This window comes from Canis lupus, chromosome 2, assembly GCF_003254725.2.
Source record: "Canis lupus dingo isolate Sandy chromosome 2, ASM325472v2, whole genome shotgun sequence".
Lineage (NCBI taxonomy): Eukaryota > Metazoa > Chordata > Mammalia > Carnivora > Canidae > Canis > Canis lupus.
The window spans coordinates 40536490-40561066 of record NC_064244.1 but is presented as its reverse complement, the minus strand read 5'-3'; the positions used below and the strand labels follow the sequence as shown (position 1 = coordinate 40561066).

General features: G+C 38.8%; 1 protein-coding gene across 1 annotated transcript in view; it reads left to right on the top strand.

The window, feature by feature from the left end:
• JAKMIP2 (janus kinase and microtubule interacting protein 2) overlaps nt 1-24577 on the top strand; it is a 172587-nt gene that overhangs the window by 122498 nt on the left and 25512 nt on the right. Inside the window, 11 exon segments of the mRNA XM_035713706.2 lie at nt 3380-3526; nt 4169-4309; nt 6653-6709; nt 7873-7992; nt 9066-9194; nt 12151-12234; nt 12912-12974; nt 15644-15742; nt 17330-17428; nt 19289-19342; nt 20251-20316. Coding sequence (XP_035569599.1) covers nt 3380-3526; nt 4169-4309; nt 6653-6709; nt 7873-7992; nt 9066-9194; nt 12151-12234; nt 12912-12974; nt 15644-15742; nt 17330-17428; nt 19289-19342; nt 20251-20316 — 1059 coding nt within the window.

The following is a 24577-nucleotide window of genomic DNA, read 5'->3' as shown; positions in this document are numbered from 1 at the left end:
GGTCATGATCCCAGGATCTTAGGATAGAGCCCCGTGTGTGTCAGGCTCCCTGCTCAGCAGAGACTCTGCTTCTCCATTTCCCTCTTCCCCAACTTGTGCTCTCTCTTCTCTCTCAAATAAATGAATAAATAAAATCTTTAAAAAGGAGAGAGACAAAGTTTAAAATAATGAACCTAGTGGAATAATTTGTTTGTCCTTGTATGTGCTTAATATCTAATATGATTTCTTCAGATACTGAAACTCAAATCTGAGGATTAAATGAGGTTATGAAAAATTTTGGCCTTTGATATAAAATGAGTTTTCAAACGACAGTTGGGGAGGGACGCCTGGGTGGCTCAGAGGTTGGGCACCTGCCTTTGGCTCAGGTCGTGATCCTGGGATCCGGGATCAGTCCTGCATCGGCCTCCGTGCAGGTCTGCTTCTGCCTCTGCCTGTGTCTCTGCCTCTCTCTCTCAGCCTGTGTCTCTCATGAATAAATAAATAAATCTTTTTTTAAAAAAAGAATATATTTAAAAAAAAAGATACAGTTGGGGAGTACTGTTTTAGAATCCCACAAGCAGCTGTTTCAAATATTTATAGGTAGCTAAGTCTCCTACCCCAGCACTTCCTAAAACATTAGATTCTCAAAAATAGGAATGAGTACTTTAAACAGTCTTGTCAGATGGTTCTGTAACACCCCACCACTTCCCTTGCTTCAGTACCCCTCCCCCAATACATACTCATTCAGAATTATTAGTATAAAATCTTTTATAATGTATGATTAAATAAGCATGGGAACTTTAACATGGAAATCATTGTGTCTAGAGGGACCATAAGATACGTCATCCAAATGAGAGTTTTGAGAGTAAAAGAGGGGATTATTAACGATTACCCTAAGGCGGCATTCATAAAATTAGACCAATGGTTCTCAGCTAGAGGCAGTTTTGGCAGTGATTGTCACAACTACGAGAATGTTACCAGCATCTAGTGGGTAGAGACCAGGGATGCTGCTAAACATTCTATAATACCCAGGACATCTTCTTTTTTTTTTAAATAATAAATTTATTTTTCATTGGTGTTCAATTTGCCAACATACAGAATAACACCCAGTGCTCATCCCGTCAAGTGCCCCCCTCAGTGCCCATCACCCATTCACCCCCACCCCCCGCCCTCCTCCCCTTCCACCACCCCTAGTTCGTTTCCCAGAGTCAGGAGTCTTTATGTTCTGTCTCCCTTCCTGATATTTCCTACCCATTTCTTCTCCCTTCCCTTCTAATCCTTTTCACTATTATTTATATTCCCCAAATGAATGAGAACATATAATGTTTGTCCTTCTCCGATTGACTTATTTCACTCAGCATAATACCCTCCAGTTCCATCCATGTTGAAGCAAATGGTGGGTATTTGTCATTTCTAATGGCTGAGTAATATTCCATTGTATCCATAAACCACATCTTCTTTATCCACTCATCTTTCGATGGACACCGAGGCTCCTTCCACAGTTTGGCTATTGTGGACATTGCTGCTATAAACATCGGGGTGCAGGTGTCCCAGCGTTTCATTGCATCTGTATCTTTGGTGTAAATCCCCAACAGTGCAGCTCAAAGAGTTAAAAATAGACCTGCCCTATGACCCAGGACATCTTCTCATGACAAAAAATATCTAGTCCAAGGGCACCTAGGTGGCTCAGTGGTTGAGTGTCTGCTTTTGGCTCAGATTGTGATCCCAGGGTCCTGGAATCAAGTCTCACATACAACTCCCCACAGGGAGCCTGCTGCTCCCCTCTGCCTGTGTCTTTGCCTCTCTCTTTGTCTCTGCCTCTATTCTCATGAATAAATGAATAAAATCTTTAAGAAAAAAACAATCTGTGGGATCCCTGGGTGGCGCAGCGGTTTAGCGCCTGCCTTTGGCCCAGGGCACGATCCTGGAGACCCGGGATCGAATCCCACGTCAGGCTCCCGGTGCATGGAGCCTGCTTCTCCCTCTGCCTATGTCTCTGCCTCTCTCTCTCTCTCTCTCTGTGCCTATCATAAATAAATAAATTTTTTAAAAAAAAGGATTAAAAAAAAGAAAAAAACAATCTAGCCCAAAATGCCTAGAGTGTAGAGGTTGAGAACCCTGCCTTAATCTAACTGGCAAACCAGAGTATGGTCATTCTTAATTATGGGTGGATAAGAATGTAATCATACTTTTCCTAGGCTCAGTGAGAATTAAGTGTTCTTAAACACAAATGTCAGTAGAGTTTTGAGAGTATATTAATTTTCTCAATCACATTTTCTTAAAAATAAACATCCTTGGGGCACTTAGCTGGCTTAGTCAGAAGAGGATGGGACTCTTGCTCTCAGAGTTGTGGGTTTGAGACCCACGTTAGATGTCGAGATTACCAAAAAAACAAAAAAATCTTAAATAAATAAAAATAAGCAGGCTTAGTATGGTATCAGGAGTCTTAGCAACATCTCTCACAAGAAGAACAGGCTTTGATGACAACCAGGCTTGGCTTTCGGTCCTGGTCATACTATCTAGTGACTTGTGATTCTTATGAGTTACTTTATCTCTCTGAGCCAGTGAGGGGTCATTGCAGGCCTGGGGAGAGGGATGAGCAGCATGAGATTGGGACTGAGCATAGCAGGGTACCTGGGCCGGGGGAATAATGAGCAAGCAAGGCATATGATTGCTCTTCCCCAGCATTTCCAAATGCAGAACCTTAGCAGCACCTCCTTGAATGTAATACTTGATGCAGAGTTGTGAATGCTATGATGAAAAACAATTAGAGAAAACTGAAAACAAAGCAGTCAGGTTGTTAAATGAAGGGTGGAAATGGTCAGTTCTGGGGTATCTGGGTGGCTTAGCGGTTGAGCGTCTGCCTTTGGCTCAGGTCATGATCCCAAGGTCCTGGGATGGAGTCAGGCATCAGGCTCCTGCAGGAAGCCTGCTTCTCCCTCTGCCTAGGTCTCTGCCTCTCTCTCTGTGTCTCTCATGAGTAAATAAATAAAATATTAAAAAAAAAAAAGAAAAGAGAAAGAAAGAAAGAAAGAAAGAAAGAAAGAAAGAAAGAAAGAAAGAAAGAAAGAAAGAAAGAAAGTAAGTTCGGGACGCCTGGGTGGCTCAGCCGTTAAGCATCTGCCTTCAGCCCAGGGTGTGATCCTGGAGTCCTGGGATCAAGTCCCACATCGGGCTCCCTGCATGGAGCCTGCTTCTCTCTCTGCCTGTGTCTCTGCCTCTCTCTCTCTCTCTCTCTCTCTCTCCGTCTTTCATGAATAAATAAAATCTTTAAAAAAAAAAGAGTCAGTTCTGAGACACATAGTGAAGCAGACCACGGTGACTTCCAATGGGCTTTCACCCCTTCTGCCCCCACATCCACTCCAGCACAAGAGACAAATTATAACTTGTGTCTTCCCAGTTAAAACGTGTGCGGGAAACCGAGAAACAATGTAAGCCTCTTCTGGAAAGGAACAAGTGCCTCGCCAAGAGAAACGATGAACTGATGGTGTCTTTGCAGCGCATGGAAGAGAAGCTAAAAGCCGTTACCAAGGAAAATTCAGAAATGGTGTGTATCACAGACTCTGCAAAGCTGCAGCTTCCTTCTTTATATTACTCCAATAACCTGATTTGTTGTTCTTTCTCAGTTTGTTTTTAAAATACAATGCTATTCTTGAAAGTTTGGTTTTTTTTCCTGTGTAAGCAAGGAATCTTAAAGGAAAAAAAGCAAGAGAAGGTTGCTGGCTCTGAATTTTAAGGGGTTTCTAAATTTGCAGAATGGTAGGAGTGCTTCCAGGAATCTGCACACTTTCTAAAATCTCCCCAGTAGAGAAGGCAAACTTTCAACATAGCTCCTCAGCCACAGAAACTTCCTTCCAAGAATGTCACTAACATGCTCTTTATAGAACTGTATGATGGGCATCTCTCATCTTCTGAAACATTGCATAACAGTCGAGAAATAGATGCCATCATATGTATGGGACAAGCAATAAGGTCATATGCTCCTTAACAGAGATCTTCAGACATCCCCAATGAATTTGACTTGTAGCAAATAAAATATATTTGAGGGTTTTGGTTGGTGTGTATGTGAAGCTGAGCAATTTTCAAATTTAGCTGGAGCCTTATAAAGTTTCTATAAGTATTTTATGTTAACTGCTCAAGTTTGAGATTTTTAAATTCTGTGCCTATACTTTCTTCTTTTCCAATCCAGAGAGAAAAAATAACATCCCACCCACCCCTAAAGAAATTAAAATCTCTGAATGACCTCGATCAAGCTAATGAAGAACAAGAGACAGAGTTTTTAAAACTTCAAGTCATTGAGCAGCAGAACATTATTGATGAGCTCACAAGGGTAGGTCTTGATCAATCTATAAATTCTAAGCCGTTCCCAAGCACAAGTAGCCAAGAAATCAACATACACTGAAAGCACTTAATAATTTCAATTTAGCCTCAAAGGCCCAAGTTTATATATTCAATATATAAGTTGAAGAGTCTCTAACTGTTTTATACATTTTCAATTATAATCCTTTGTTAACCAATTTAATAACAAATAGTGGCTATACAGTACCCTACAAGAACTTTCAAATGCATCATTAGGTGAATAGGTAGGTAATATGGGTATACCTTATAATTGCCTTCCAGTATCAAGATTCTGAGGCTCAGAAATTAAATATTTGGCCAATAAAAACAGGACCATATGCCTCTTTTTTCCCACCATTTATTTATTTTTTTATTTCCCACCATTTAGTTTAGTGTCTAGCACATTGGTTCAGTTTAATAAATACCTGTTGAATGAAGAGTATCATCATAATTATATGACAGAGTGGAAATTTCAGGCTCAATCTTCTGACCATGACTTCAGTACCTGTAGAGCAGTTATTACATTTGCATCAGTTAAGGCATGTTTTATCAACTGCAATGGCCTAAGACCTTCAGATGCTTTTGGGTTTCCTCTTTGCCTCTGTCTTTTTTTCCATGACTATTATCTCTGGTCGTTTTCACTTTAGGACCAAACCAAATGCTGGAGAGTTGAGGAGCTAGCAATGGGGGTAGAGGGTTGGGTTGGTTAGACAATGTCTCCAGAGTAGAGTAATAAGCAAGATGATTTACTGCTATTGAGGAGAGAAAAGATGATAACTTCTGTTTATAACTATTTGTGGTTTATCCTTTTAAAATTGTTTATGTTGAGTATATGTTATAATGCATATACTGTATTAGGAGAGCAATCTAAGTATTGATTTTTCAAATTTCAGCTATATTGAGGTTATATGATCAAAATATTTTTACAAGGTGAGACATCCTAAAGGTTAACATCATTGGCTTAAAACAGACTACTTATTAAACATGGCCTTCTGAAGCAATGTGCCTCTTACTTCACATCCACATCCTTAATAACTAGTAAATCCCAGATTCACTTGGCCAAGACTTTTCTTGACTTTGAGTATTTGAGCTTAAGCTCAAAAGTTCCTTTTATGAATTTGACATATTGAGGCATGTCATCCATACTTGCAGGGAAACTAAATGTCACTTACTTAATCTACCTTTTAATTTGTACAGTCAGTACATGGAGTACTTAGTGGATGAACACCAAATTCCCAGGATATCTCCATCCATAACAAGAATGAATCAAGAAATCACTTGTGATTTCTAGATTTTTTTTTATTTTTCCCAGAACATTCCAACAAGAACCCCCCTCTCCCCTGCAAAAAAACACCTACTAGATGATTCCAACCCAGTAGACACACGTTTCCCATCTTCAGAGGCTACAGGTGAGAACAAGGGTCTGAGAATAGTCAAAGACAGTTTGCTATGCCTTTCAAGTGATTAAATGAAAATAATAAGGTTTGGGGGAGTAGTATTTTTTAATACTTAAATATAAAGTAATTTGGAGTTTGAGAAAACAAAAAAAGTTGTGTTTTGGGAGAATATGAGTATTTTCAGAGCCACTTAATCCTCAAGTGTAAAAAAAGGATTCTAATGAGGAAGACAGTATATTTCCTGATTGGAAAGCTCTCCGATCCACATAGATTATCAGGAAAAGTTGTAGGATATTTTTACTTTAAAAACATGTAAGGGGATCCCTGGGTGGCGCAGCGGTTTGGCGCCTGCCTTTGGCCCAGGGCGCGATCCTGGAGACCCGGGATCGAATCCCACATCGGGCTCCCGGTGCATGGAGCCTGCTTCTCCCCCCTGCCTATGTCTCTGCCTCTCTCTCTCTCTCTGTGACTATCATAAATAAATAAAAATTTAAATAAATAAATAAATAAATAAATAAATAAATAATAAATACATGTAAGTAGCAGGGTGCCTGGGTGGCTCAATTGGTTAAGCGGCCAACTCTTGGTTTCCATTCAGTTCATGATCTCAGGCTCTTGAAATCAAGTCCCGCACCCAGTGCAAAGTCTGTTTGAGATTCTTTCCTCTCCCTCTTTCTCCCCCTCTGTGGTTCCCCCTGCCACTTCTTTCTCTCTCTCTCTGTCTCTCTCTCTCTCCCTCTCTCAAATAAATAAAATCTTTTTTAAAATATGTAAGCAGCAAACCTAAAAATTACCAATATTACGAAACACAAACTTATTTTAAATAAAAATGTGTAATGCTCAGGGGAAAGTCAACTCTGTCATTGAGGGGGAAAAAAATAACTATAAAGAAACATGTACCTATTCAACATCTGAAAAGTTCTTCATTTGTTTTCCAGGACCGAGAAAAGCTCATCCGAAGGAGAAAACATAGAAGAAGTTCTAAGCCAATTAAGGTAATGGGAAAACTAGGTTATCAGGCTTTTGCCACAAATTCAGCCAGAGAGGTGAGGCTTGCCAAGGAATCTTCCTGCAAAGATGTGATAAATCAGATGTTCCCAAAGTGCAGCAAACCATGGGATTTATTTGCTAGAAGAAAATCTCTTCTCTTGACAGTTCTTAGAAGTCCAAAAATGATTGTGTTATGGATTTTAACCTTTAATATTTGCTTTAATATGACCTTATCTGAGTGAATAAGGCACTAGGCTTGATGTAGAAGCATTATCTGACAAGCTGGAGAGTCACACTCTAAGAACATTCAAGAGATACACATTATTTAATGCCTCCCAGTGAACAATGTTAGTGTCTCATATCCACCCTATAATTATTAGTATATTTTTATTATTCACTTTGACAGTATTATTGATAGTGGTTTGATTTTATTATTCCATTATTCACTTTGATACTACTACTGATAATGATTGTTAATAGTCCTCTTATAATCCAATTAATTTGTCAGTTTGGGTTTTCTTTTCAAGTACATTTTTTAATTTGGATATGGGATTGGATGATGAGACTTACAATTTGATAATCCCAGATAGGTGACTGGACTTTAAGTATTTTGATTATATTTTAAATAGTGGAAAGAGCAAATAACATAAACTCATCATGGCATAAAATGTAATATAAAAGAGGCTTCGGGGATGCCTGGGTGGCTCAGCGGTTGAGCATCTGCCTTTGGCTCAGGGCATGATCCTGGGGTCCTAGAATCGAGTCCCACATGGGGCTCCCCAGCAGGGAGCCTACTTCTCCCTCTGCCTATGTCTCTGCCTCTGTGTGTGTGTCTCTCATGAATAAATAAATAAATAAATAAATAAATAAATAAATAAATCTTTTAAAAAGATAAATAAATAAAAATAAAAGAGGCTCCAGGTGTTTTCTATGATGAGACTCAAATGTTAATGAATATTCCTAAAAACATCAGAGGCAAAATAATGTGGGACACACTTTTATTGGAATTCTTGTTTCATGCCCAGGGTTTTTATTTCATCCAAGAAGCACTAAAGGATCCCTCTCTTCTGTGTCCATTTGTACATGTGCCAGTTGATGGTGCCTTGATGGTATGTTGACTTTCATCACTTATGGTTGTGTCAGTAAATATGTGCTTTCTCTCCCCTAGAGGCCTGTTCTGGACCCATTTATCGGCTATGATGAGGACTCCATGGACTCAGAGACATCATCCATGGCCTCATTTAGAACAGACCGAACACCAGCTACTCCTGATGATGACTTGGATGAAGTAAGCTTTTCCACTTCGCTAGTCTTTTGTGATTTCATCACCAAGCCTTTTCCTTCAGGTGGAGAAAAAGCATTGCACTTCTTATATCCTTTGTGAACTACACAAAATGATCACATCATAGTGATCCATTTTGACTTTGGAAAACAGCTTCACTTGTGTCACATAACCCTTTTAGTAACTTATCTAAAGTGCTGTTCTGTAACTTAAAAACTTTCTTCAGCCTAAAAAGTCACTCTCCCAAATTCTTCATCTAGGGAAGGTGTGAACCAGGGAATAAGCTTTAAAAAACAAACTTCTAGATACAGTTGAGGACAGGGTTTGGCCAAGTGTGCTCTGTAGACTACCCTTATCAGAATCAGCTACAGAGTGGTTCAATCACGATAGGAATTCCTTGCTCTACCACACAACTCTTGAATAAGGATCTTAAGAGTAGATCTGCATTTTTCAAAAAACTCCCTCTGAAGTTTGAGACCTAAAGCTGCAAAACTATGTTTTTACAGTTTATCTCTGGAAGAGATTGTTGGATATGGATGTATTGAAATAATTGAGACTAAAACTATCATTTCCTCCTATTTGAATCCAAAAGCTGGTTCTAAGTTCTTCTCATGTGGATCCAAAATAGACTGTAATCCAAGCCCAAAAGAGCAATCATCAGAAATATATAAATAAGCAAATGCCTCTTCTTAAGAAATATTAAGTATTCCTGCAATGTCTGTCTTGAAGGTACGACAGTATTTGTGTCTATATACATACTTCAAAATTAAGAATAAAATCATGGGGTGCCTGGGTGGCTCAGTTGGTTAAGCCTCCGCCTCTTGATTTCGGCTCAGGTCCCAATTTCAGTGTCATGAGATTAAGCTCCATCTCAGGCCCTGGGCTGGGCCTGAAGCCTTTTGGGATTCTCTCCCTCCCTCTCCTTTTGCCCTTCCCCCCACACTAAAGGAATAAAATCACACCGAATCCAAAATCAAACAGACATTTACTTCTCTTTATAAAGTGGACAAATGTTAGTATTTCATGATGAACACAGGGCCTGAACATAATTATTTTTTGGCCTTTTTTGTAACCTCAAGAGTTTAGCAGCTGAAGAATCTGAGCTACGATTTCGACAATTAACAAAAGAATACCAGGCCCTCCAAAGAGCATATGCCCTCCTGCAGGAGCAGACTGGAGGTATCATCGATGCTGAAAGAGAAGCCAAGGTCAGTATACATCTGGGGAGAGTGCTCTGAATTGGCTTGCAGCAGTCACAACATAAAAGTATCATGGACATAAAAATATCAACAGGATAGCTTTCCCTGCATCCTTCTCTCCGCTGTGGCTTTTGAACTGTTTTATCTTTTATGTCAACAAACCTTGGATCTAGAGACCTTAGAACCAACTTAGATTGATGCTTTTGTTCCTTTAAAGATAGTAGTTCTTGTTCTTGTTATTTGAAAACTTATATTTTCAAAGCTAGACAATATTGAATTTTGATAATCCTTTTTTTTTAGATTCTTGCTTAAAAAAAATACTTTCGTGGTTAACCACTTTCTTTTCTTAGTTAATAAGTGCACAGCATCACACTGAAAACTTCCAAAGAATTTTCATTGACAATATCTCATTTAATTTTTATGGCAGTACCTAAGGCAAGTGTTTTATCAAAGAGGAATTTGAGGCTCTGAAAGGCTAATTGAGTTGCCCAAGATCACACAGCTAATAAATGGAAAACTTGGATTCCACCTAAAATCTTAGTGGGTCACATATGCTTTTCCATTACATCAAAATTGCCTCTCAAAAGCTTATTTAAAAAAAAAAAGGCATACACAAACAATAGTAATACTTGAAATTTATTGACTACTTGATGTGTTGCTGGCATGTTGTAAGCACTTTATATACATCATCTCTTGCAATCCAAAACAACTCTATGAGTTAGATGCTATTATTAGCTATGTCCTTTTTATAGGAGAGGAGATAATAGCTTAGTAGGAGTTAAATGTAGATGAGCTAAGTTGAAACCAGGATATGTAGCTCCGTTAAATAAAAGCAAGAATATGAACCTAGTGTTTCTGAATTCTCAGTCATAACCACCATACCATAACTGCCTCATAGATTAATTTATGTAAGGCAGGAAGGGGTGTGCCCACCCAGTGATTTTATCCTACTTCGAGTTGAGAGGGTTTGCGGCATGCTGAGGAATGTTGTAGGGACTACTGTTAGTTGTTTAGTAGGACAGGATAGATATTATAGTTATGTATTTTAAAATGAATGAATAAACGTTTCTTTAAAAACACTGTGATTTGGAATAGATAGGCAGGCAATCATTAGAAAGGGATGCATGTATGTTCCTTCGTGGTTATGCCCTAATATGTAATAGTTGTGGTTTTCATGATCAGAATGTCCTAAGCATTCTCACGAAGATAGGATTGGCTAATTAAGATAATGGCATGCATCTTGTTTTTTGAAGAGGTGATGATGTAGAAACCAGTTCTTTTTTTTTTAAAAAAAACCAGTTCTTTCTCTCATCTCATCCTCTCTAAATAAAGGTTTAGCATAATTTCTGGCCATGAAAGTAAAAAAAAAGAAAAAAAAAGACCTTATCGATTCTCAGCAAAATAGGCTAAAATAAATCAAGATGTTAGAAAAAGAACAATAGAGTAAATTCAGAGGAAGTAGAATACAAAAATAAGTGTGCCTGGGTGGCTTTTGAACTGTTTTATCTTTTATGTCGACATAAAAGATAAGCATTTTATCTTTTATGTCGACATAAAAGATAAGCATCTGACTCTTGATTTCACCTTAGGTCATGATCTCAGGGGTACGAGATCGAGCCCTGCATTGGGCTCTGCACTCAGTGCAGAGTCTGCTTAAGATTCTCTCTCTCCCTCTCCTTCTGCCCCCATCCTCACTCACTTGAGCTCTCTAAATAAATAAATAAAATATTTTTTAAAAAAGAAATGCAAACATAGGTAATATAGATGAAAGAGCATCAATGAAAACAAAAGATATAATCATTTTGACATGAGAAAAATAGATTATACTTAATGCTCATTTAAGGCTAAAATAATTCTTAGCAAAATTGAGCTTGGAATTTTTTTTGACCTGATAAAGGTAAATACAATCTTCAATAGTCCAAAGATATATTCTCCTCCTGGTGAAGAATAAGAAAAGGAGGGACACCTGGCTGGCTCAGTCAGAGCATGCAACTCTTGATCTCAGGGTCGTGAATTCAAGCCCCACATTAGGTATAAAGATTACTTTTAAGACAGGAAGAAACAGGGGGCAGGGGGCACCTCAGTGACTCAGCTGTTTAAGCATCCAACTCTTGATTTCAGCTCAGATCATGTTGGCAGGGTTCTGAGATCAAGCTCCACGTCGGGCTTCTCAGAAGGGAGTCTGCTTGAGGTCCAATCTCTCCCTCTCCCTCCGCCCCCGCCCCCCTCCAAAGGGGGGAAAAAAAAAAGAAAGGATGCCAGCCATTGCTGACTTTATTTCACATTATACTAAAGAACCTGTCCAGATCATACAACAAGAAAAAAAATATGTGTTTGGGCAAAAAACAAACAAACAAAAACCAGTAATTTTTCACAGAAAATAAGGTCTTATGTAGGGAGAATACAAGAGAATCTGAGAACAAACAAAGTAAGGTTGCTCCACAGAAGATCAGCATCCAAAAATATTGATATACAGACACACACGCACACATCATATACATACATACATAGGTACATACGTACATCTAGATCTAGATTTAGATTTAGGGCACCAAGTTGGGTCTGAAAGAATGGCAGGTTTGGGGAAAGGCAAAATGAGAGAAGGCTTTCCAGAAGAGGAATTTGTTCAAATAAAGCAAGAAGTGAAGGGTTACAAAGCATATTTAGGAAATAAGGAGATCACCAGCAGATCAGGGGTGAACTTTGTTGATAAGTAATGGGGTAAAGTTTGCAAATATAATGGGAGTTCTCATATCTCACTTAAAGAGTTTTAACCTGATGGTAAAGGGAACCACTGAAAGTTTTAAGCAAGAATTCAAATGCAAACAATAGTTTTAAAAGGTTCTTCAATCATAGAAAAAAGGTTTTTTTCTCACTTGTTGAGTTCTAATCAAGGTACATGAGGGGAGGAAAAATACTGAGTTACCTTTTTACTTACTGAGTTCTGGAATTTTGATTTCACTAGGCTCAAGAACAGCTCCAAGCCGAGGTGCTAAGGTATAAAGCCAAAATTGAAGATCTGGAAGCGACTCTGGCTCAGAAAGGGCAGGTAGGCATCTGGTTGCTAGCACTTCTGCAGATGCATCTGCAGATGATTCGATCTATCCTTCCTCTAGACCACCCTGTGCATGGGCCGCACCCAGGACACGGCTTGGCTCTCCACAGTGACCTTTCTCAAACTGTGTCAGAATGTGTGTTTCTGTCCCTGGTGTTTTTCTGGCCAGAGTGTGAACCCAGCTATAGCACGAATGAGGTTGGCAAGAGAGACAATGCCAGAGGAAGAGGAGCCCTGTACAAATAGCTAGAGTGGTCATAAGCTGCTGAGACAAAGGCCCACCCCTCAAGCTGCGTTCTTTGCCTCTATGCTACATTTATGGTTCTGCATTTTAATGTTTTCCATCCATATGTATCTAGCCTGTGTGCATTCTGACCCTTTTCACTTTTTGCCTGTGTGGTCACTTCTGAGTCCCCGGAAGGCTGGTCCTGGATTATTCAGACTGAAAAAGTTAGGGATAGCGAGTGTCAATGAAAAGGGGGTGAAATTTTCCTGGCAACTTTGGCCCCGATGTCTCTGAATAAAGGAGCTGACGGGTGGGTGTCATTTACCAGCCATTGGCAGGCCAACAAACTGGGTGAGAGAAGACAGCTCTGGCCAAGCGGTTTGAGGACACATGCTCTTTCGTGCCACTCTGAAATGCTGACTGCGCGATATTCTTTGTCAAACAGGACTCACACTGGGTAGAAGATAAACAACTTTTCATTAAGAGAAACCAGGAGCTTTTAGAAAAGGTATGTTGGGCGCAACACCCTAGTGGGGCAGAGGAGAAAATGATGAGAGATCCAGGAGCAGCAGGGGGGCCTCTCAGGAGTGGCACAGGGGCTCGGGGAAGGGGAGGCTTTTCCGGCACCGCGCTGTCCTCTGCTGCGTGCTCAACCGCATCCCTGTCACCGCCATCACCATCAGTGGCACGTGTGCATGGCTCTGCGCTGGCGTTGTGCCGACTTGAGAGGATGTGATCCCTGAAGCCTATTGATATGTTAACCATATATATATATACTGTGTATGTACTGTACATATATATATATATATACACACCCACATGTGCACACATCCTATGTGGTTGTCCATCTACAAAAAGCACACTATGAATAGGACTTGTTATTTTGTGTAAGTCAGTGACAGTACGATTCCAAGACCACGCTGCAAACTAGCATAGACTGTGTTCTCACTTTTAATCATTTTGCTAATCATGGTTACTTATATACATACATATACATATATATATATTCTTTTTTAATGGGAGGACTTTTTAAAAGATTCATCCAGGGCACAAAACAGCATGTCCACGAGGTCATTCACCAACTCAGGAGGTAAAAGCATGGTTTAGGCCCAATAGATATAATTATTTTGGTTATCTGAACATAGGCTTTTGATTGGGGCAATGAAATACAACAGAGATCATTTTAAGTTTAAAGGTGGTTTTCCAAAAAAATACAAATAAATAAAATAAATAAAGGTGGCTTTCCCTTTAGTATTTACCTTCCATAAATGTAGTGAAAAGATTACAAAATAAATTATTCTTGAATAAAAGACTTTGAAGGCCCATTAGAATAAGGGAAACAAGTTTGTAAGTTCATCCAAAGCTTGTGTTGAAATTATTTTAGGATTATTTCTACCAATATTCACTAGCCTTGGCAAATAAGAAATTAACCACAACCCTCCCGTAAGCACGAGAAGGGAAAGAAGATACTGATCTTCTTTCCCCTCCGGTCTAACAAAGTCCTTTTCCTACCTCACTTCTGAATGACCAGAGACAGAGCAGATGTATGGAAAGTGTGTGGGTTTTCCAGGATTGAGGACTGGTCCTCTCAGAGAGGTGAGGGGTCCCTATAAGGAAACTTCATCACACATTGGTCCTGGTCAGTGAATTGCAACCTTTGAGCCACTGGTCTAAATGCCAGTGTTAACTGCCAGAACCGAAATCTCCCCAAGTATCTCATCTCTGATCCAAATTCAGAGTGTAGGTAGTAGAACCTCTTTTGTGACCGAAGTCAACTTCTAAAAACTTATGAAAGTTTGCTTGACCACAAATAATCTAAATCTAAGTGTAAAAAAAGCTTGACTACATTCATTAATGCTATTGATATTTCACTATTTCCCCATTTTTATTTTCCTATAATTTTTCTATATCATAAGGCTATGAGAAAAAGAGGTTTTTAGTAGTCTTAGAGATGACCAGCAATAATTATTACTACCTTTCTTTATCACCTAAAAACTAATTCCCATTACTTCGTCTGTCTGATTTCATTTGGTCTTGATTTCTAAAGGGGAATTTAGGGTCTCAGGCTTTTATGAGTTAAAGAAAACCACAGCAACAATAAGGCTTAACATCCTACTTCAAGTGGATATTCAAGTATACCCAGACTTGGGAAAGTAAGATTCATCCTATGATGAAAAGTCCCTGGGTTTGTTTCTAAATTCAAGATTTTAAATAGTTCCTGTGCATATGGCCCACCCACACAGCTAATATCCCAAGGCAACCCCAAACCTATTACAGATCATGAAAATTTTCTGATCTCTTGTAGACATGGGCCTGTCTTATAGGGTGAGGCATGCTTTACATGTTATTCTATGTTTCATCAGGGTATAGGAGAAATTTTATAGGAAAATAAAGGGAAAAGGTGTCATTTCTCAATTGATAGACAAAGAAAGCCTCTTCTGGTAGGGGTTATAAGAGTTCTGTGTTCAAGGAAAAGTAGGAGTTCCTCACATGGAAAAGGAAATAAGGGAGCCCCTTTTAGGCAGAGAGATGAACAAAGACACAGCTCGTGACAGTAAGTTCACAGGATAGATGTGGGGTTCTAGATTCTTGTGTGCATATTATCACATGTGAGTGTGTGTGTGTATGTGTGTGTGTGTAGAGATGACCATGAGAATATTTAAGGCTGGAAAACTAGATACTGACCAGAGTATTAAGGTTTTTGAATTCTATATTGATGAGCTTGGCTTTATTCTGTGGGTAACTGAAACTCAGTGAAGTCTTGTATATGATCAGAATTGTTTATTTAAAATTTTTCTGACCATTTTTAACTCCAGAAACAAGAGGTGCTGTCTCCTCTATGTACACCATTAAATGTAGTTGCCAGGACACTGTCCCTGACCCCCAGCAAGGGCCTAATGAGTACTCTCAGATTCACTACTCAGAGGGTCCCAGACGTTATCTCAATGAATGGAAGTGTCTTGTAGAATTTTCCTCTATGACACACAAAAAAAAAAACCGCAACCAAAGAAAAACTAGAAGGAAAGCCTAGGATTTACTTTATTCATATCTACTTGGGATTTTTTTCATGGTCTAGATGATTTATTCACCAGCTAAATGAGTGTTCTCCATGCTTGCTTTGCTAAATTTTAGATGGTTTTTGCAATGTTCACCTAACTTGAGGATTTACTTTATTAGATAGAAAAACAGGAGGCAGAAAATCACCGGTTACAACAGGAACTGCAAGATGCTCGAGACCAGAATGAGCTGCTGGAGTTTCGAAACCTAGAGCTAGAAGTAAGGAGATGATGATAATAATGACAATAAAATAATCGTAACAATTAACATGCACTGAACACATCCTATGTGTGAGTTGCTGAGTTAAGCATTTCAGATGCATACTCTCATTCACCCTCACAACCATAATCAAGATATTATAGATAAGGCAACTGAGATTGAATAAATTGTCCAAGACCTGGGACCATAAGTGGTAAAGCACTGATGAAAGTCAGAATTGTCTGCTCATATACTATATTTTTCAACACTATTGCCTTTAAGAACAAGACTAATGAGTAATTTTTAAATAATTTTAATTAGAGATTTTAAACTTCAGTATTTCATAGCTTTTAAATAATCATTTCCATCCTTCATTGAATTCTGACTCATAAAAATGTTACCTAAAGGATTACATGCAAAAATGTTTTGTTACACACTTGAATTTGTGAGTAAACTCTTTAACCTATAATGCATTTATGCCAAAAAACTAGGAAGCAGGGTTATTTGTTTTAGGAAATACCTTGGTTAACCTGGCCAAATTTCAGGGTTTTTTGTTTTTTTTTTTTTTTTTTTTAAGTAAAACATATCAATCAAATCAGATTTTGATTATGACACAGACTCTGGCTTAGGGGGTGGGGGGGCTCCTGGCTGGCTCAGTCAATAGACCATGTGACTCTTGATCTCAGGATCATGAGTCCAAGCCCCATGCTGGGTGTAGAGATTACTAAAAAGAATTTTTTTTTTTTAAAGGGTGCCTAGGTGGCTCAGTTCATTAAGCATTGACTTGATTTAAACTCAGGTCATGATCTCAGGGTTGTAAAATCAAGCCCCATGTTCGGCTCTGTGCTCTGTGCTAGAGGTGGAGCCTGCTTAAGATGCTCTCTCTGCCCACCCCCTACACTTCCCTCTCTAAGAAAATTAAAATTAAAAAGCCTGACTTCTTTGCGGCACCTGGCAGTCTCAGTCAGAAGAGTGTGTGATTCTTGATATGTGGGTCGTGAGTTCTAGCCCCACTTCGGGGGTTGAGATTACTTAAATGAATACATTTTTAAAAAGAATCTGGCTTAGGGTCTGCTTGAAAGTATGTTGATATGTAAAGATAAGAAAATTTCCTATTTGATAGCTCTGTTATTTTGCCAGGAGTTTCTTTTTGAGGTTTTTTTCAAATTAGATATGAGGAAGAGTGAAGTCTTTTTTAGTGGTCCACATATCTTCATCATAAAGCTTAAGTAGATTGAATATGCAAAAGGCTGTTAGCTGTCATGAAACTTCATGGCCAAAAGACCGTTCTCTATGACACCTGAAAGCTCTAAATATTCATATAGTTTAAATGGGAACTTCACTTCCTCCATTTCTCTGATCAAAAAATTTACACGACTGAATGACACCATCTATAAATTCTTCTACTATACCTCTTAATCAGTCAGTTGTTTTCCATTAAATTTAAGCATGAACATCTTGAGTTTGACTTTTTTTTTTTTTTGCCACATGACATTGATAAACTACTGCAATAGTATAAAGAGAGAATGCAGACAACTGGTTTAGTGTTTAGTCAGTTGTTGCTTTTTTTTTTTTTTAATTCCCATATATTCTTCACTGTATTTCAAGGAAAGAGAGAGACGATCCCCTCCATTTAATCTACAAATTCACCCATTCTCAGATGGTGTGAGTGCTCTACAGATCTACTGTATGAAAGAAGGTGTCAAGGTAGGCAGATATTCAATTTTTTATGTTTGTACAAAGTACAAAAACTGGGAAATGGAAAAGGGGAGGTTGTTCATCACTTTTGTCTTTCAATCACCAGATGTCATTCTGATGCATCTATGTAGAAACTGAAAATAGTCACATCTGGAGGCCTGGGTGGCTCAGTCAGTAGAATGTGCCACTCTTGATCTCAGGGTCATGAGTTTGAGCCCCATGTTGGGCGTTGGGGACTAGTTAAAGATTTTTATTTTTTAATTTATAAAAAAAAGATGTGTGACAGATGTATGAATGGTAACAGCAGAGAACACAGGAAATCATGATTATTTAGAATAGAATAGGGTAAAGAATGAGACAGATTCAAAATACTAAAATAATTACCCTAATTATCTAAGGGAAATATTAAATAAATTCAGTAGTTTGAGAAACACATTTCAAGTATACTAGATAAAAAAGTATTTGTCGAGTCCCTTTGTTTGGGTGTCCTAAGTGCTCTGGGATTCATAATCTTTGATTTTTGGTGTTAGAAGAGACCTTGAAATCATCTGATCCACCATCTCTTTTGATATGTTTAATTTAGGGATTTCTCTTTTGGAAGGACTGATGATTTATAACATGTTGTTCATTTAGATAAAACTGTAACTATCTTTAGGGATATTAGGATACATTTTAAACATTAAGGTCAAATGGAGGTGGCTCCATCTCCTGGAAAATACACTGTCCTTCCATGTAATGAAATCAGGTGGTGAATATCTATCCCAGAGGGAAAGCTGGGAAGCCTCCTGCTATTCCTGGTCTCTCCTTGACCTTGTGCATGGCCCTTCCTGCTCCCACTCTGAGCTGCCAGATGATACCTGCTTTCCTTGCCTTCTCTCTACCTATGAAACTGAGCTAGACCTCCCCCTTCCTGATGGCAGGAGTCCCATGTACTGCTATCTGGATGTAAGTAAGAGGAGAGAGTCATACTAATGAAGTAAAATGGGAGGAGAGTTAGGTAGTAAAATTGTGCTTCCTTGTTTTCCATCCTAAACCTCTTTCATGGTATTCAAACTTTTGTCCTTCCTAGGCTGCACAAAAATTTGTAAACCAGAGCAGTTTGTTGGGTTTTTTTTTATTCAGCTCTAATTAAATGAAAAGAACTGTACTTTGTCTTTTCCTTTTTCTTAGATCACAAACAACCTACTCTGGTGGATGAAATTTATCTGCAGGGGAACTTTTTCAAATGGAGTTCAGCTGCTTCAAACTGACTCAAGAAATATAGTTAAAATGAGCTGTTTTCCCATAGCATGAAATAAATGCAAAAAAAAAAAAAAAAGAGAGGAATACATTAAAGTTTTCTGTGTGGCAGTCAAAATCTCAACCAGGTCAAAATTCCATTAATTAGAATGAAATTGGTTGATTATATTTATTATCTGTTACTTTTCTTTATACCTAAAATTTATCCTAATTTAAAAAAAAAGCAATTATAAGAAACAAATTTAATGAAAGAATTCCAAGTCCTTACTATATCCTAGACTCTTTTACATACAATCTCCTTATCCTCAAGATAAGCCTATGAAGGAGGTATTTTTAAATAATTTTTTATTTAAATTCAATTTGCCAACATATAGTATAACATCCAGTGCTCATCCCATCATGAAGGAGGTATTTTGCAACTAGTAAAATTGAGAATGAACTAGTAAGTAGTTTTCCCAAATTCATGCCGCTTGGAAGAAGCAGAGTGAAAACATAAAACCACATGTGCCTGATTGAAAACTCAAGGAAGTAAAGGTCTTAAAATATTTTCTCAAAGTTAAGGTCAAGCTCTGACAGCATGGTAAGGCACATTTGTGTCTTTGACTTGAGTATATCTCCTTGATATTGCAGGATGTGAACATCCCGGATCTCATAAAGCAGCTTGATATCTTGGGTGATAATGGGGTAAGTAATGAATTGATTAAGGGCAGTAAGTATATGAATTTGCCCAAAGAGAAGCAAGAAATACTTGCCAAGTCTCGTGTGTAAAATAATAGCAAGTGAGATGCCATATTCACTTAAGGATGTAACTCCTTGAAGAGAATCAGTCATTCATCAAACAAGTTGGTTGAGGGATTGTAAGGATCTCTGGAAGGCAGTGACAGAAATAGGAACTGGTGAAGTGCTTCTTGTTGGCTGGTTTCACGTTTGAATGCCGACCACATCTGCAGTGATTAAAGCTAATTACCTTCTCACTGTTGCTTGGAGCCATCCAGCGTGAAATTAATCAGTCATGCAGTTGCAAATGCTGCTAAATAGTAGGGTTGGAGGCAGCCCCATAAAAATGGATCAGGAAGCCATAATCTCTTTTCTTTCTAAAAACACCTTCTAGGCAGGGTCAAGGCATATTAATTCAGTGGGAGGACCGTTCATTGAAATACTATATGAATGATGCATATAGGTTGAAGGAGTCACACCATTTTTTTGCCTTGAAAAATTATCAGAGGAGAGAACAGAATCAATTAAATCACATCAAACCACTATGAAAAGATTACTTGTTATTTCATTTTGGTTTCTGCTTTTTTAATAACATGATTATTAACAAAGTATGCTTAGAGAAACACAAAATCAAATCAGTATTAGAGATTTAGAAATCACATTTAATGTACTTTTTACACATTTTGAACAAACTTTTTGTTAAGAATTGTTACTAAGTAGAATTAGAATGTTATGTTTTATACACATATATGCAGTAGTATCCTATGGTGAGCAATGAGGCAGTATTTTCTGATAGTGAAAATGTCAGAAGTCTCTTCAACTTATTTTCTTTCTTCTCTTTCTCTCCTTTTTTTTTTTTTTTTTTTTTTTGGCAGAACTTAAGAAATGAAGAACAAGTGGCCATAATTCAGGCCAGCACCGTGCTGTCCCTGGCAGAAAAGGTAATACATCAAACTAACGTTCAGATCCTCTCAATACCTGGCTTAACACCTAAAGAGCAGAGTAGGGTTGAAGGACATTCTCTTTGCATGTGACTTCGTGTTACTGAAAACCCAATTTTTTTTCAAGGTAATACAACCCCAATAGAATGAGAACACAAAAAAGAAAAGTCTACACACTGATCTGGGGTGGGTGGAGAATTCTTACTTTATAGTCTCTTAAAAAAATGGAAAACTTTCTGGACTACATTATCCAAATAATCCCTGCAAAGCTGGGACAGCAATAAAAAAAAGGGGGGGGGGGTTTGAGAGGTGGTAAACTAGTGCCTGGCTCTTTATGGGCTCTTACCTGGGTATGTACATACCAGTTGTTCCCAACTGATTCTGTAATTTGGTGGTGGCTCACTGCAGTCTCATTCAGAAAGCCCAACGGGGAGACTGTCAGAAGAGCAACACTGAATGTACTCTGGCCCCCTTGTGTCTAAACATGGTAAATGGTAGGAAGAGAGACCAAGAAAAGAGCCAAGTGGAGAAGCTTGATAAGTGGCTATGTTCAGGGTGCCTTTGAGAATCAGCCCATGCTTGAGAGACTTGTATACATGGTTGGATAAATGACAGCTATAAATTCCTTAAGATGCTTTCTTAATTCCTAATGCAAAAAGAGTTTGTTATAAATTAAATGAAACCATAAGCAAGCAAGTGATCTGGTTTCTCCAGTCTGAAATGAGGGAATCCTGTAGGTCAAATGACCTTCTGAGTTACTCAAACAATAAATACCATGACATAAAGGGGAAAAAATGAAGGAAGAGAGAAAGACTGCCATAAAATAAGAAGTTGCTTAAGAAATAATAAAATGGGGCAGCCTGGGTGGCTCAGTGGTTTAGTGGCTGCCTTCAACCCAGGCCGTGATCCTGGAGACCTGAGACTGAGTCCCACATTGGGCTCCCTGCACGAAGCCTGCTTCTCCCTCTGCCTGTGTCTCTCCTCTCTCTGTGTGTCTCTTATGAATAAATAAATAAAATCTTTTTAAAAAAGAAATATTAAAATGGGAGCACCTGGGTGGCTCAGTGGTTGAGTGTCTGCCTTTGGCTCAGGTAGTGATCCCAGGGTTCTGGGATCACATCCCACATCAAGCTCCCTGTGGGAAGCCTGCTCCTCCCTCTACCTATGCCTTTGCCACTCTCTGTCTGTCTCTCATGAATAAATAAAGAAAATGTTTTTAATAAATAAAATTTTTTATAAATATTAAAGTGATCCCCTTTTGGATCCTGATTCAAGGAAACCAAGTGAGGGAAAAAGGACATTTTGCTCACAGCTGGGGAGATTTTAATATGGACCACGTATGAGATAACAAAAGGCATTCATGTTAATTTTGCAAGATCTAAAAATGGTCTTTGGGTTATGGATTTTTTTAAAAAGGCCTTATCTGTTAGGGATACATATTAGGTATTTACATGTGAAATGAAATCTGACATATGCTTTTTTTAAAAAATTACTTCCTTTATGATTTAATCACAACCTATCACTTTCCATGTCCACAACAAATTAATAGCCCCACATTATTCCACATTATTTAATAAGATCCAGAATCCAGAGTTTGTTATAGGGGGTCTCTAGTGTCTGGCCCTTACCTGCTTCTCTGGGATCCCCCTTATTTCTTTGGTCCATAGCTAAGATCTAGCCATACACAAATCCTTCTGGGGCCCCAATCTTCTGTCTCTATCTCTGTCTCTTCCCATGTCTATTACTGTTTCCATTCACTATTCACTAGTCCTTTACACTATTCTCTTTGCCTAGAAGATATTCCCGTCTTCCTTTTCTACCTTTGTCTGGCTAACTCAGAACCATTAGACATTCCCCTACATAGGGAAACCTCCTTATTCACCCAAGCCCAGTTAGGTATTTTTCCTCTGTGTTTCCACAGTGATCTATGCATCTGCTACTATGGCTTTTAACAAATATATTGTGGCTGCTCATTTTTTGCTGTTGTTATATGCCCCCCAACCACCTGCCACTAGACTAAGCTCCATGAGAGCAAATAGGTATCTGTTTACTCCACTTTGTTTCCCTAATTTTTCACAACAGTCCAGTACATTTAACAGGTAGTCAACAAACATTTACTGAAGGAGCAAACAAATAACTCTGTGAATGTCCACAGGACAGTGTTCCAGTGACACACAGTTGGACAAAGTACACAGTCTGTATTCGCAGGTCTGCTACATTTATTTGGCAGTGATAGCCAGAATGTCTCATTCAACTGGACTCGTAAAGGGCTACAATTCTTCATTGCAAAAAAAGTCACCTTAGTTTAGGAATACCCAGAAAACTTGCTTTTCTGTGAAAGGCAAGGACTCGGGACATAAGGAAAGGAAAATACAAATAGGAAAAACAGGTCTATGTGCCTCACATTTACTTAGATTGATGGAAGGAAATCTTCCATTCCCTTCCCTGAGTGGTATGTGATACAACTTGAACTTAGCCATAATTAACACTTGCATAGTGCTCCTTATGCACTCGACACTGTTCTAATTGCCAAAGTCTTGGTACTACTATTACACGTGAGGAATTTCACATATGAGGAATCCATAGCACAGAGAAGGTAGGTAACTTCCCAAGTCATACAGCTAGAAAATGATGGGAGTCAGGATTCACACTCAAGTAGTCTGTTTCCAGAGTCCATTGTCTTCTTAACCATGGCACCCAAATTCCCGATAAGCATCCTATTAAAAGCAGGAAGTATCCTATGTGGAGCCCATAGGACCTGATCTTTTATAGCTTTGGTGAATTAATTCATGCCTCCACTTACATCCTTTGCAAAACAGGTATGAAGGGTTTCAGTTGAACATTTACAGAGTGATGAAAGTGTGCTTAGCACTGAAGATACAAGTGCACAGATGCATAAGACACAAGTCTGTCCTTAAAGTGCTCAGAGTTGTACAATTAGCTTTTGTGCAGATCTTTACAATTCACAAGTTTTAAAGTCACCTCCTGCCTTTGGGATTTACAGATGAACATTTCCATCTCCGAGTAATTCTAAATGTCAACCGTGATTTTTCTGAACCTACAACTTTGAGTAACATTCTGCTGTCTAGGGTGGCCCTGGTGGCTCAGCGGTTTAGCGCCGCCTTTGGCCCAGGGTGTGATCCTGGAGATCCGGGATCGAGTCCCACGTCAGACTCCCTGCATGGAGCCTGCTTCTTCCTCTGCCGTTGTCTCTCTCTATGTCTCTCATGCATAAATAAATAAAATCTTAAAAAAAAAAAAAACATTCTGCTGTCTAGGAGTATAATCTATAGCTAAAGATTGAACTTAGACAAATTTCCAACAAGTAAATCCTCTTGTGACTTTGTCTTAAAAATAGTAAGAGCAAGGGCACCCTGGTGGCTCAGCTGGTTGAGGGTCTGACTCTTGATTTAGGCTCAAGTTGTGATCTCAGGTTTGTGAAATTGAGCCCCTTGTCACACTCCACACTCAGCAGGGAGTCGACTTGAAATCTTTCTCTCCCTCTCCGTCTGTCCCTTCCCTCCCCCTGCTTATGCTTTCTGTCTTTCTGTCTCTCTTTCTTTGTCTTTAAAAAAAAAAAATAGTAAGAGCAGTGACCCTAAAAAAGAACATATTGTGGACCAGGTACTGCACAAATTTCATTGTTCTTTACAACCGTCCTATATTCATCCACTATTTACATTCCACACATGAGAAAACTGAGATGTGGGCTGCATCACACAAGTAATATGGCCTTTGAGTCAACACACAAATCTGTATCAGAAGCCCATGACTGAACTGTACTCTTAAAATTACTGTACTCAATTTACTGTACTCTTCAAAACACTGTTTACAAGAGAATTTGTCAATGATGAATGTGCAGCAAGTGAAAGGAAGCATTTTAATAAAGCTTGATGGTATGCAGTTGCATTATGAGGTTACTTATCAATGACTTTTTTTTTAAGACTTTATTTATTTATTCATGATAGACATAGAGAGAGAGAGAGAGGCAGAGACACAGGCAGAGGGAGAAGCAGGCTCCATGCAGGGAGCCCGACGTGGGACCTGATCCAGGGTCTCCAGGATCACACCCTGGGCTGCAGGCGGCGCCAAACCGCTGCGCCACCGGGGCTGCCCCCTACCGATGACTTTTGATGGAGATTTGCTTCAAGAGGAAGCACGTGTATGCGCAAGAACTGAGAAAATCGCCCCTCTAATGTCCCCGTGCATTTCTTCTTTACCCTAAGAGGCTGTTGGACATGGCGTCACCTTGTGAATGTCA